Source organism: Osmerus eperlanus, chromosome 11 (assembly GCF_963692335.1).
Source record: "Osmerus eperlanus chromosome 11, fOsmEpe2.1, whole genome shotgun sequence".
NCBI lineage: Eukaryota > Metazoa > Chordata > Actinopteri > Osmeriformes > Osmeridae > Osmerus > Osmerus eperlanus.
This window is the reverse complement of record NC_085028.1, coordinates 12,706,971-12,722,054: the sequence shown is the minus strand read 5'-3', so window position 1 is coordinate 12,722,054 and position 15,084 is coordinate 12,706,971. Positions and strand designations below refer to the sequence as shown.

The 15,084-nt window shown below is 44.3% G+C and overlaps 1 protein-coding gene across 3 annotated transcripts in view; it reads left to right on the top strand.

Moving 5' to 3' along the window:
- nbeab (neurobeachin b) overlaps nucleotides 1-15,084 on the top strand; it is a 144,461-nt gene that overhangs the window by 10,760 nt on the left and 118,617 nt on the right. For all 3 annotated transcript variants that reach the window (XM_062472279.1, XM_062472278.1, XM_062472277.1), the window contains exons 2-5: nucleotides 12,202-12,433; nucleotides 14,029-14,129; nucleotides 14,431-14,526; nucleotides 14,836-14,957. In XM_062472279.1, coding sequence (XP_062328263.1) covers nucleotides 12,202-12,433; nucleotides 14,029-14,129; nucleotides 14,431-14,526; nucleotides 14,836-14,957 — 551 coding nt within the window. The remainder of the gene's footprint in view (nucleotides 1-12,201; nucleotides 12,434-14,028; nucleotides 14,130-14,430; nucleotides 14,527-14,835; nucleotides 14,958-15,084) is intronic.

Below are 15,084 nucleotides of genomic sequence, written 5' to 3'. Positions count from 1 at the left end.
TATCCCAGCTCTGTGTCACTGCCGCACCTCATTGTGTGAACATATCTGACTGGATTACCAAAGCTGCGGCTGGGCGATCGACATCTGTGGATGGACATCATAGCCATGACTGCTGCTGCCTCTGTGATACGTTTGAGGAGAGAGGAGCAGATGAGTCTCTGATGTTCCCCCAGCATGTCTGCCTAGCCCTGCTACAGCCTCCTCCCTGCTCTCAGTGCCACACAGCTCTGCTGGGTTGCCTTTGTTGTGATGGCATGAAAGGCTTCCTACAGCCCCATCAAACAGGAGCTGTGAGGGCCTACTTAACCCCTGCCTCGTCCCTATCCAGGGATGCTGGAGTTGAGTATGAGGCCATAATGATTCTCTCCTCCAAGACGGGCAGCCTGGTGAGTGAGTTTGGTGATTTCAAGCCCAGGAATTCAAGAAGGACCAGGGTGGCTCAAGGGGGGTCAGGTTTGGATGGAGACCAGGAGCCAGAGCAGACAGATTCAGGGAGATCCTGTCATGTGACATCTTGTCATGTCAGAGGGACAAAGCCATCTTGGGGGGTCTTTGGTGGGGTCCTTGGGGGTCTTTGCATGTGGGGGATGAGAGGAATGGGAGTGCGTCCTTGGGCGGTCTTTGTTAAAGTTGTCCCTGTTTGGTGAAGCTTAATACTAAATCCCATATTAAGCAGATTGCGTGTGCCAGGGTTGAGAAAAGCCAGTTAACCTGTGGAATGAGGCCCACTTTCACTGTGGGACATCAACCTTGATTCCCCCAAACTCTTAATCTTGTTATAAACTCTCCCTCTTTTCAATTTCCTTTTTACATTCCAGCTTATCACTAATTACATGGTAGTCAGTGAGGTGAATATCACATCAGCTCATCCTTTCAGCTTGAGCACTGGAACAGTCTGTCACAGTGAACACAGAGACAGCCTGCTGAGTGTGCTCACAGGCTGCAAGCTTCACCTCTCTGAGCTGGGATCTCCAGCGTGTGATGTCTAACCCATGGAAGATGCTTGATAGTGCATGTAAATAGAAATTATATGAAAGTTAAGGAGGATTAGTGTGGATTTAAAAGCACATGGCCAAGGATGGGGGGTGTGGGGGTTGTGAGGGTGGAGGGGGAGTAGGTGCATAGGAAAGCCCCCCCCCCATCCAATCATCAGTAGGTAGTAGAGTGGGAGCTGAAGAGAGGAAGAGGGAAAGATAGACTTGTTTTGAAATCTGCAGTATTCTGCAGCTTTATGGTAACTAAATGAAAATACATTTTAATTCTTTGTTTGACTTTGTTAAGTGTGAGATAAAGGATTTAAGTGGTTATGGAGAAAAAGGAACCCAGGCTAGTGGAAAGATTAAAGAAAAATGTAATGGGAAAGATTATAGTGAGCATTGGCCTTTATACTGTAAATGTTGACGTCAAATCATGACAGATTCATGATTTGACATTTAATGTGACTGAACTGAAGGTAGTTCAGTAGATGGATAGGAAGTGTAGTATTTTTTATTGAACTCAGAAGTTTACAATGTATTAGCTAACCCAAGTATCAAGCCCACCCAGAGTGCCTTTCATTGTGTGGTTGGGGTGTGTGTTTGTGTGTGTTTGTTTGTGTGTGTGTGTTTGTGTGTGTGTGTGTGTGTGTGTGTGTGGGGGGGGGGTCATGTGATATTACTGGTTTGCTATCACACAGATGGTACAGGAAATGTGTATGCTTCTGTTGCCTCGGTTCTCTTTCAGTATTGAGATTGTGGGTTTCTGAAAGATTGCTCTAGTGCTATCTTGATCACTGTCCTGGATAGAATTGATGGTTTTCAAATCAAGTCGTTATCTGTGTACAATGCAATATTGGGCAGTTGTGAAACCATCTACCATCGTATGATGCAATCTGCAATGCTATATGTACGTTCACCTGTACATCTATCAATATGTGTGTTGTGTGATAATGAGACAGAAGTGGATGATGACTTGTTATAATGGCAGGCTTAAGGGGTCATGAATGGAGAATGGCTTTTGGATGAAGCTGCTTTGTGTTGTCGCATCCATTTACTGTTCTCCTGCCGGCAGCCGTGTGACCAGCATACTGATCACATGCTACCCAGGCAGAGCCTGGTCAGAGTGTGGTCAAAGCGTGGTCAGGGTGTGTTCAGAGGGTGGTCCCAGCGTGGTCACAGTGTGGTTACAGTATGGTCACTGTGTGGTCAGAGTGTAATTAGAGCGTGGTCACAGTGTGATGAGTGTGAACATTTAATCAGGTGTTGTGCTGTGGTGTCGGGTACTAGTTTTGGGTCTGCATTGCAGTGCACTATTCTCTGTTTATCACTGTTACTAGCAACACAAGACCTTGGGACTGTTCTCTCTATCTCCTTCTCCCTCTCTTTCTCTCTCACTTTCTCTCTCTCAATCTTCTCAGTGCGTTGTCTAAGGACTTTCACTGCCCTAGTGACTGTGAGTGTATGTCTCTCTCTCTACCTCTAGTCACTATCTCTCTCTGAGATCATCTCTAGAGAGAGCCCAGCGGCTTACCGCACTGATTTATGGGCAAGGCTCCTCGCTTTATGTGAAGCATCAGGACAGCATATGTTCTCAGCCCAGAGCATGCAGTGGAAGTGGAAGGGAGTGGTGTGTCGCAGCATCACAAAGTTCCTCATCTCTATTCTTCTGTTAAATATTCGTCCCTGAGTTCCCCATTTATATTCTCCTATAGAATATTCATCCCAGAGTTCCCCATCTTGAGTATACGTTCCCCACCTCTCACTCTCCTACACAACATCAGCTAATGTCTGAAATAGGAGTGTAGTTTCACCCAAATCTCCAGGTTAGTGGGGTTAATGTCCGACACCTTTTATCATATATGTGTTGAAAGGAATTAAAAAGGTGAGTCAGAGTGAGATTCATTTATATGAGAGATCTGTCCTTTCTCATGTGGTATTATATCACTTGGACTGCATCCACCATGGTGAACTAGGCCAAATGCTGCACTGCAGAGTATTTTCAAGGTGACTGGCTAACAGCATGGTTTCCAAAGTTGGCTGTCAAGTTTTAGTTATGCTAAATGTTAAAAAGTAGTCCATTTGTTACCAGAGCGTGAAAGCGAACAAGGAAAGAGTGAGGCTTCAGCTCTTAACCTTCACAATCTGACTACAGAAGACCCCCTCTTCCCCCTATGTGCCCCCTGGTGTGTACTGTAGTACCCCCCTTTCTCTCCTCGTGCCCCTGCTGTTTGGTTTGAACATCACAGTACTTATCAGACTCCTGATGTGCCAGTAGTGGGAAAGATCAATCTGTCTGAAAAAAAGTCTAGCTCTGCACAACCTTTTCTCAATAAGGTGCTACAGTAATACGTAATCTGTATGAAGATTAAGACTTTTTGTATAGCATTTTTTTTTACTTCTCTTTGACGTGGCATTTTCACTGATGATTATGTTGGAAGAAGCTGTGGTTTGGTTTAGTTTGTGTCCTTGTGCAACACCCCCTAAGAAAGGTCATGTTTCTGCTTCTGTAGTCAACCATGTACAAACCCTAAGTATAATTTATTTTTGCATCACTCTACTCAGAGGGAAGCTATTTTTATATTGTGTAATATTTATTTTAAGAAGATATTTTAAGTTGTTGCAGGTAAGCTGGGGGCAACAGTGACATACTGTAGCATTCTGATCATGCAGCTGAAATGGGAAGTGTGTCCCTGACCCTGTATGTTATAGCACAGCACCAGACACTATGTCTGTTAACTCTAGAATATCCTCTCTTCACAACAGGTGCCATATCTGTAGACATTGAAGGCATTTCCATTCTCTAAGCAGCTAGTTTACCAAAACTGTTAGGCGATTGTTTCCTGTTGTCTTCCTGTTATTGGCAAGTAGGAGGAGTCAGTGGGAGTAGAGGCGTGTGGACGTAGCCCTCGGCCTCGCAAGGGTCCTTAAGTGGGATGGAAATGAGGGCATCCTCTCTCGGTGGAGATGAGATCCTTGCTGCCATGACTACGTGGCTGTCCTGCCGTTTGTCCGCTGGCAGACCAGTCCCCTCGTTCTCTCTGATCTGCAGCGTCGCTCCGCCACACTTCCTGGTTTATTCCTCTCGCATGACAGCCTCCTGCAAGATTGCTTTTTAATTTTCTCTCTTTCCCCCTGGAGTAGCGAGGAACTGGCCCTGGCTCCTGTGTGACAGATCCAGGCATTCGAAGGCAGAGGCAGGGGGTTCAGAGAGGTGCAGCCACATCACAGCGCAGAGAATAGGACACCTTTGCAACGGTCTCAGCGGGTGGACGGGGGTGGACGGGTGGACGGGTGGATGGGACGGGTGGATGGGACGGGTGGAAGTACCTAGGTATGAGGGGGAGTTCATGTTCCCCCTGCTGGACTGGGCCTCTCTCCTGCAGAGACTCACCTCACACGCTGTGGACGAGGTTAGCTAAAACGGTGTGATTAATTGGTGGAATTGAACAAAAGCAAAGTGGTCTCTTACGCTCTACTAAAGTGCCCTGTTAAAATAGACAGCCAGGATTATTGGGCTTTGATCTTTACTAAATACAGCAAGTCGTTTTTATCAGCCTCGTGCTTTTATGTTGGTAACTGGCCTCTGATGAAAGGACAGGCTGTTCACTGGCTTTCCAACATGACAGTGCTGTGCATCGAATATGAGGGCAGATGGAGGAGTAGATTTGAGATGCTATACGTAGGCCTTTTTCAGGTGCATGTTAATCCTCACACAGGAGACGGTTGTTCGCTGAAGCCCTGCTGTCCTGGGGAGATGCTGGTCCACACTGAATGAGATCCCAGCAGTGTCAGTGCGGGAGGGGAGGAGCTGTCCATAGTGCTGAAACCTGGGAAGGACACGAGGAAGGCAGTGTCTGGGTACAGACTGAGACAGCAGCTCCGTCACTGCATTGTGTATAGCTCTCTTATAAGCCCCAGTGCTGTGTTGCTGCGCCTGGATAGTAAGGTGTGCTCTCTCAACTTCTGTTCAGTTTATCCCACAATCAGCCGGGAATTTTAGGAGGCTTTAGTGTCATCAAAGCCAGTAAATCCTCTCTATTCAAATCAGATGGAATCCTATGCTTTTGTTTTATTTGAATCATGCGCATTCGTAAACCGCCTGCCTGAAGACCATGTGATTCAGTTTGGGTTAGGGTTAGATAAATAGTGTACCGTAGTCTGGGCCTTTTGGGGTTTGCCATACTTCATTTTCTTGTGATTTATTAGCGTTGGTAGAGGGTGACGATTCCCCCACTCTCCCTGGTTGGGCCATTGGTATTCAGAACATGCTGCTCTGCTGCAGCGAGGAACTGTTCTCTTCCTCTTAAATACACCACAAATTGCTTTCTTGAACTTGCAAAGGGACTACTGATTTGATAAAAGATATAACTTTCAGTTTCAATTCAAATAATTGCTGCAACAGAATATGTTCAAAACAACACTCCAGGTTTGTTTACATTTAGTCATTTAGCAGACGCTCTTATCCAGAGCGACTTGGAATGAGAGAGCTCCATGAGAGTTACCATCAAAACTGTAGAAAGAGAAGGGGTCTGAAGACTTTCTCTGACCCCCTCTGCCTGTGTCGGGGGCTTCTGATGCCCGTGTCTGGGGCTTCTGCTTCCTGTGTCTGGGGCTTCTGCTTCCTGTGTCTGGGGCTTCTGCTTCCTGTGTCTGGGGCTTCTGCTTCCTGTGTCTGGGGCTTCTGCTTCCTGTGTCGGGGGCTTCTGCTTCCTGTGTCTGGGGCTTCTGCTTCCTGTGTCTGGGGCTTCTGCTTCCTGTGTCTGGGGCTTCTGCTTCCTGTGTCTGGGGCTTCTGCTTCCTGTGTCTGGGGCTATCTCATTATGGTTGTGCTGGGTTGTCGGATGTCTCACACCACAAGGTCATCCCTTGCCACGGGTCCCCGCCCACATGGCTTTCCTGAATGAGAAGCAGAACCCACCACACACACACACACACCAATACAGTCCTCTTTGCCATCTAGTCTTTGTCTCTTAGTTCTCAGTTTGTAGATATAGCATCACGTTTTCAGGTTTAAACAGCTCCTGCGAAGCATAATGATGTGAGCTCACCTCCACCATCACAGCGGTATCTCATGTTGTTGAGACAATGTTGATTCCATTTACATCATTACGAGTGTTGAATAATGTTGTTATGTATGTGGTAGGTTTCAGACTTAACTCTCTCCAGGATGAGCATGTAGTCAGTCACACACCCTGCCACAACTAAGTACATAGTATGTCATTATTGGAGAGCCACCTCATGAAATGAAAGCTGTCTAGGTATCTCACCTAGCAGATTACACAGCATTTCTAACATAAATGCTGTGTAATCCTGTGATTGTACTGACAGACATCCTGCTCTAATCCCACACAACACATTGTAGGTATGAGTCCCTTGTCAGTAGCCTGGGGAGCATTAGAGCCTCACACATACTCTTACATGCACTCTCACACACACTCTCACACACACATCTCCAAGCTGCCCCCTATGAGGTGTGTAATTGGGCTGAGGCAGGTGTTAATGAAAATGATACTGCATGCTGGGAAGCCTGCCAATTATTCTTAGAATAATATAATATTCTTATATTTAATACAAGAGATGTATAGTTGAAGGAGTATTATTCTCAAACACCTGTACTGTATGTTACACCATCGACATCACTGCAGAGACAGCTTGGGTTGATCTTTCACGCATTGTTGGGAGTTGCATTGAAGAAGAGAGATGCACAAATCTCTACCAGTCCGACAGACATGGCACCTGATGTATCTATCCAGACTGTTGTTCTCCTGTTGCTCAATCACAGTCTAGTCACATGATGGGAGTTAGCCTGTAATTCCTATCACATTGTCCTTATTTCTCTGGGTGCTTACTGGCAAGCTTAAACTAAGCTCTTCAAACTGAATCAAACATACTCGATTGTTTTTGACTTCCTGTTTACATTCTGTCTATACAAACAACAGTAAACAAAATCTTCCAGGTATAACACGGCCGCTGTACCTTATTACAACAAGTATCTAACGAAGTTCTAACAAAGTTACAGTGAAATAATTGTTTACACAACCAGCATTACTTTACTCTGTAGTTTAGATTATTGGTTATAGACCACTGGCTACAGTGAAGGTGAACTGGTTACAGCTAGCGTGATAGTTCCTGGTTATAATGGTTACAGCTGACCGGATAGTAACATGAGAGAATAGCTTCTCTTCAGAATGTATTGTGGATGTCATAACAACTGTACATTGTTTGATTGTACAGTGCTTTGTAGGTGTGCTAGCTAGCCACAAGGCCGTAATCATATTTCAAATCTGGTCAAAATGTCCCCCCCAATATATTGATATAAAAATATAAATGCGCTACCCTACGACATGCAACCATGCATGCTGTCCGAAATTATCATAAAAAATGTCATTCGCCCCCCCCAATGTTGACTCCATGGTTAAGGCCTTGGCTAGCCAGATAGAGCAGAGGAATCCCAACACTAAACAGGTAATGGGTCTAGGAGGTACGATGGGCTTGAACATGTTTCTTTAGACTTGTTTCACTTCTCACAATATTCATATTAAATGATGGGAAGGCTGTTCTTCACCTCAGTTCCTCCCTGCTCTCCAGGGGGAGCTTCGGCACAGTTCACCATAACCAGCACCACTGTAAATAGGACATCACTTCTATTTTCACCCAATTTAGTGGCCAGTGTTGGCTTGCCTTGGAAACCGTCTCAAGTCCAATCTCTGCTGCCTGTCACCATGGCGACGGTTAGTCTCTAGCCCAGCCTATTCAGAAGAGCGGAGATTGGAGGAAGTCTTCAGAGCTCACATGCAGCCATGCTAATTCCCAGCCTTGCAGTCTGTGGTAAAGGATGCCATGACTTGGAAGACACCACTGAAATTCATGTTAGAATAAACACGGTCATTTGCTTTCACCTGTATTATTTTGGTGTCACAGATTTTGAAATTATTTTATGATGGACAACAATTTCTCAGATTCAGACACATGCATCATGAATGGTCTAACCACGCAGGTATTTCTGCTAAGCTCTCAGCAGTGTTGGGCTCCTCCATGTAACATCATCACCACCCTACCCTACACACCTAACCCTTAACACACTAAACACCTTCAACCTCCAGAAACTTCTCTCTTACAACAATGTTACCCATCTGCAATGGGCTGAAACTGAATTTAGACAGTGTGTACTGTAATCAGTGTCTGAGGACACAATGATTTTCCTATCGGGTTGTGGGGGAGGGGCTTGTACCCTGAAATTCAGTCTCTCTCAAGAATGTGGCTGTAAATCATAATCAAATGGAATGACAGGCATGCTCACAGTTGTGCTGTGTATAAGATAACAATTAAGGAAATCGATTTTTAAAAAATTTAAATGTAAATGATAATAAAAAATGCTCTGTATTACTTTGCCTTTATATGGACAACAACCACTGAAGATTATGACTTGTCTCTACTGTACTTTGCTCATTTCAATTTTGCACTCTAGCTACTGTGATAACCTTTTGTATTTCTTTCTATAATCCCTAACTAAATCCTTAATTGAAATAATATGATTAGGTAATTCCACAGGAGGTAGGTCTGCTCCTCTCTGGGGAGTAAAGAAATAGGCTATCTTTTCTCCTGTCTGCAACCCCAAGATTAAAGTCCCAATGCAGATACTTTCATAATTTGAAAGGCAAACATTGTTGGCAGTTTAATTTTCTCCTCAGCCACTTCTGTCCTAACAGTGTCAGTACGTGTGTCACATGGTACTGTACACACATTTACTTTACATTTGCACGTCTTTGATGCTGTATAGAAAACAGAATTCCTATTTTACATGGAGGCCATTTGAAATCTCTTTGCATTCGTATACTATTGTAAATACCACGTTCCCCTTAACATGCAAATTGTGGCAGAGTGTACAGGGACTGATAGTGCTTAAGCTGACACTAGACCCCCTGAATGACAAGCCACCTCCTGCCAGAACTCCAGATCAGCCTTGATTCACTTCCAGCCCTGGGGGGAGGCTTCAGACTGGGCCTGCTTTGTTTGATGCTCATCACTGTGCTGAGACTGGAGATGTAAGAGAGCATCCCATCCTCAGCTCACACAGAATCTATTTCCATTGCTGCAGACTTGCCAAGATCTGCCATTTATGTAATCCATGTGCTCCCATTGCTCTGCTCTCCAAAGTCCACGCTTGGTGCCTTAGGGAGCCTCAGTAGTTTACTGGGCTGTCTACTTAGAAACTTCAGTTACCTTCTGTTCTTTCCAGGCAGGGTACACCTGTATACAATATTGCATGTGTAGTCTGAATAGTCTGGCACTGGCATACAGAGAATCAGCCTCAGAAATATCCATCTATATTCTTGGTTTGTTCAAATTAAAGTAGTAGGAAAATGTTTAGTTTGCAGTGCTTCTCTCTCTTTGAATCAATCTGAGAAATGTCCTAGAGATGCGATTGTGGAGAATAAAACACAATTTTTCTTATCGAGACAGATTTTATCTCTGTGGTCTCTAGAGGAATCATTTGGTTATTGATCGTTGTTAGTTGCCAATGTGCAATGGACATAATTTACATTTGATAATATTTCACTGCAGAAATTATCTTGTACAATATTTTTGGCATTATGGCTTTGGCCTTTTGTAGAGTTTTTTTTTTACAATATCATACTGTGCAAGCAGACATGCAGTACAGTTTGTACTAAACAATATTTATGCTTTTAGCAGAAACACATCCAGAGTGACATGCAAATAGTGCTCAAAGAAAGTCCAGCAGTAAAAACTGTATTTTGTTGATCAGAGTTAAGGAATACTCTGTACCATGCACATTGCAAAATATCTACTTCTCAGCTGAAATGAACAACAGGAATAATATATCGACGAGAGTACAAGTATAACATCTAAACGATTGCATTAGTGCAGTGCACCAAAAGCGATGCCATATCTGAATCATTTTATGGGTGCTGTCTCTTACGAGACAGTGGCCTAACAGGATGTCAAATAGAACATGCAGAACATAGACTGATTGGCAAATATTAGCCTACTGAAGTAGTATGTATTTCTAAGTTCTGCCCTTAGGCCAAGCGAATCCAAAACATCCAGCCTTCACATCTAATGCATTCGTGACATGGGAAGACCACACAAACTGTTTAATTTAATATACACAGAAAAACAGTTATATGTCATTAAGTTGTTACCATTGATTATATGGCCTAAGTGAGATGGCTGAAGTGGTATTCATAATGGGTAGTGATTACTCTAAACCAATGATAGCTTCCTTCTTGCTGTGGTGATCTTAGTGTAATCTGTGATTTGCTGTTTTCATTCACCACTTGTAGCACAATGGTATAAATTACTGGGAATATCTCATTAAACTCCTCCTCCAAACAGTGCCTATCTGGCAGCCTGTGAAAAAAGAGATTAATAGGAGGACAGGAGGGATGGAAGATCCCAGTCGGCCCACATCTCCTGTGCTCCACTGCAGTCGGCCCACATCTCCTGTGCTCCACTGCAGTCGGCCCACATCTCCTGTGCTCCACTGCAGTCGGCCCACATCTCCTGTGCTCCACTGCAGTCGGCCCACATCTCCTGTGCTCCACTGCAGTCGGCCCACATCTCCTGTGCTCCACCGCATTCGGCCCACATCTCCTGTGCTCCACTGCAGTCGGCCCACATTTAGATGGAAAGGTATTCAACTAGGCCACATTAAAAACTTCCTAGAAAAACAAAATTACACATGCATTTGAAATCCACAGACATGGTGAGATGAAAACTGGATATCGTATCGTCTTATAAAGTAGGCAGTGGAGTCCAGTTTAAGCACTGCTAGGGACATAGACTAGTTTTGTGTTGAATAATGAGATGGTCTTTTAACACTTCAATGATTCACCTCATTTGTTCAACAGCTTGTTAATGGTGGGGATAATAACTAACGCTAGGAGATGCCATCACATGCCACAGACAGTGCAGGCACTGCTTAGTAAAGACATACCAGGGAGGTGAAATGAAAATCTCCAAACCCTGTCAAACCATGTTCCTGGAGAAAAAAACCCTCCCGCCATTGGTTTACACTCCAACCCTGTTCCTGAAGTGCTACCCTCTTGTAGGATTAATTAGCTGATTGACAAGCTGAGTCGTGTTTGTTACCTGGGGTTGGAGTGTAAACCTGTATGAGGGCAGATCTCTAGGAGCAGGGTTGGAATGTAAGCCTACAGGAGCATTTGTGTTTCATCTTTCTCTGATGTTTTGGGGAATGACAAGAAGTAAGAAAGTGGTGGTTGGGAGAGAAGGAGATCTGCAGGGTTAGGTAGATAGAGAAGAGGCAATGAAGGAGATGAGGACTATGGCAGTCGGTTCCCTTTGCATCACTGTTATCATGGCTTCTATATTTAGTAAAGGACTTGTTAGTGCATGCTGTGGTTTTATGGCGCTGGTCTCCACAGCCTGGGCGCTGATCCGCTTCAGACTGCACATTACTCTCTCCTCACCTCATAAGCTTAAAAGATGTGGAGCCCCGCGTAATCATTTGTTATTGGCTCACTGAACATTGTGGCTGTGCGGTCTACAGATATCTGCAGTCCTTGTCTGGGTCGAAGCCAGAGAAGGTTATATGAACACATCTTTTTCCCAGCTTGTGTGCTGTTTGACATGTTAACTTTGATACTGCCCTTTTCTTCACAGTCTTAGTGTTTATTTGAACGTTTTGGGTCACTTCAAATCCTGACAACAAGCACAGAGCCAATATAACCAAAACAGTCGCTCACCATCACTCAGCACCATCCCATGGCACTGTTTGTGAAACAGCTTTTGAACTAATCAGGCTACTGCATTCCATGGAGGTTTTTGGCCTGCCCTCCAGTGGCCCTGACAATCTTCAGTCAGGATGACCTGCCTCTATTTGTGCTGTTCAATGCCTTAAGGGCCAGTTCCATGCTTGAGGAGCTTCTCGTATAGCGTAATCACTTGTTGTTTGCTTTTTTGGGGCATTGTAACTTGGGTGTGACTCAAAACAGTGAAGCGTTTGTAGGCACTTACTTTATCTCCGCTTTCAAGCCGACATCTGATTTAATATTTGGCTTTAGTGCACGCGATTTTCAGGGATGCTTAGCAATGCAATCTCATTATCATAGAGCTTTGCCAATCTGAAGAAAATGCTTGAATTTCTTTTTATCTCTCTCTCCTTCTCTCCACTTTTCCTCTCCCACCACCTCTTCCCCATCCCCTCACCCGATCCCTCTCCTCTGCTGTGAACCTGCAGCTGGTGGGTGGGGAGTTTGACCTGGAGATGAACTTCATCATCCAGGAAGCAGAGAGCATTGGTTGTATGGTGGAGCTGCTGGAGCCCTGTGATGTCACCTGCCAGGCTGAGATCTGGAGCATGTTCACGGCCATCCTGCGGAAGAGTGTCCGTAACCTTCAGACCAGCACAGAGGTGGGCCTGATCCAGAGCGTGCTGCTCATGATGAACTCTGTGAACGACATGATCGCAGGTATGGTGGGAGGCTTGTCCTTGGGAATATCAGGCCAATGTCAGCTACAGCTACACTTTCCTTCAGTATTCCTTTTGTGCTCTTTTCTGTACATCAATGGAGAATGTTAGGCAACAGCCATGTAGTATGAGTCAGCAGGGTTTTTTTAAACTGAAAGGGAATGTGTCACACTTTAATGTGTTTTCACTTTTTTTTTCTTTCACTGGCTTTTATGCATCAGAATTCAAATGTAGCATTTGTTTTGTAATCTCCTCCAGTGATAACTATGACTTGTTCCACTCAACTGGACTGAATATTGAGTCAGTGTGATAACCCAGTCACAAACCTTGTTACCTAGCCAGGTGCTTAACAAGACTGCACAGTACAGTACTGTGTGTATTAAGTTGATGTTTTAAACATAATTGAAATTCATCTGGATTAAGAAAGATAAATAAGATTAGGGCAGAGGTTTTGAACCCGTAGACCTCACTGGAATATCATCTCATGGTCATTGCTATTGTGCCATCCACTTAACTTGTTGACAGGTTTTAGGCAGTTGAGTACAAATTATGTAAAGTAAGAATGCTTTCAAAATTAGAAATGTTAATAGTTTATTCTTTATCAATTGACACATTGCAAAGAAAGAAAGAATCTAGTTATACTGTATTAACAAGGTCTCGCCCAGGCAAACATTTCAAGGCAGACAGGGGGTTCCAGTTGTGCTGTCCAAGCTCTTTTGAAGAGGCACAAACCAACGAGCAGTGTTGAGGACCGTAAATGCAGTGGTCGTGCAGCAGATGAAAGACTCTCATCATCTAACAATCATACTTACTTCCCTTCGCAAATGGAAGACATCCAGCAGTTCCATCAGGTCGGTATTGGCATAAACTAGAGAGACTCTGGTACATCCATCTACTGTCTGGAGAAGTCTAGTCAGAAGTGGTATTCATGGCACAATTGCATCCAAAAAAGGTGGAACCAAGACGAAGTGACTGATCTCTGCACAAAAACAAATGAACTGGGGTGCAGAATGGCAGAAGGTTCCCTGGACAGATGTGCCAAGATTTGAAATATTTGGCTGTAGCAGAAGGCAGTTTGTTCATGACAAATATCAAATACCCAGAGCATTAGCCATTAGACGGCTGCGTGACCAAAGAGCTGCTGTATGATTGTGTCCTATAAAGTGAAGGAAAAATCTCATCAGTCATGGTGTGTTTTATTATGAAATTGAATGGCGGTTTAGATTGTATAGAACTTATCATATTCAATTCCCTTTGAGATGAAATATAACGATATCATTCTGCTCTTCTCTTCTCCGCTGTGGAAATAAGCGTTACTGTATGCTTTGCCTCTAAGTATTCCCCTACTATGTTCTGTTTTAATGGGTTAAAATTATGGTATAATAGTCCTTATATGGTATACATATATAACACCTTACTCTTGTGTAGATAGCTAATCAAATAAAGACAGCTCTCTTCCATTTTACATGAGGGAATCCTTCGCAGTCCTAGAACACCGTCCTACCTAAACATCACAATCAATGAAGGCGGACGTTTACTGTATTATATGTTACTCTTCAACGACTTCTTGTTGTACCAACCTCCATGTTGCTGTAGATCTGTTGGTGGATCTGCTGGGCGTGCTGGCCAGCTACAGCATCACAGTGAAGGAGCTGAAACTGCTCTTCAGCATGCTGCGAGGAGAGGGGGGCGTGTGGGTGAGTGATGGCAGGGACCGGAGGGTGTGTGTTGGGCAGGATGAGGGGACAGCCCGGCTGTGACAGGGAACCTGTCTGCCCCCCCAGACTCACCAAGACTCTCATCTGTTTCGTCTCGCACTGCTATCGAAATGCGGCCATAAGGGGAGAGTTCGCAGACAGTGTATTGACGGGCAGAGGTGGGGAGATGTCGCGAGACCTGTTTTTAAAGGGATTTTTTTGTCTTGTGTTTTAGAATCCTCTCTTTTTGTGTTTGATGAACAATTCGGACACGTGGTCTCCATCTCCTCTTCTCCCTCAGCCAAAGCATGCAGTCAAGCTGCTGGCAGTGCTGAACCAGATGCCCCAGAGACATGGCCCGGACACCTTCTTCAGCTTCCCTGGTCGCAGTGCAGCGGTAAGTCTGCCTCAGTCTTCTACCTGCTCTGGCCTTGGCTGCCTTTGAGGTAGTAGACCTATCATCCACTCAGATAATGAATAGAATTCGAGCCGCGGTGAAAAGTTATTACAAACTATAAGTGATTCTATGAATAGTGGAATGTGAATTCCAAATTGACAATGTGCTAGAATTCTTAGCTTCCAGTTGTGTGATTACAGCCATACGATATTCATTACTGGTTAACTTGACACCACTTACAGCTGACTGTTCATGATATTTCTTAAAAAAATACAGTAACCACCAAATGTGTGTTTTTTTCCTATTCAGGCCATTGCTCTGCCTCCTATAGCTAAGTGGCCTTATCAAAACGGGTTTACTCTCAACACATGGTTCCAGATGGACCCTATAAACAACATCAACGTAGATAAAGACAAACCATATCTTTACTGGTGAGTAGGAAACATGGATATACGTTATTCTATTATATTTTGGGCATGACTGTGCTGGCTGGTGTAGACAGTATCAGAGCAGGATCATTTGGGGGAGGCTCCATGAAAACAAGGATTAATGTAGTTT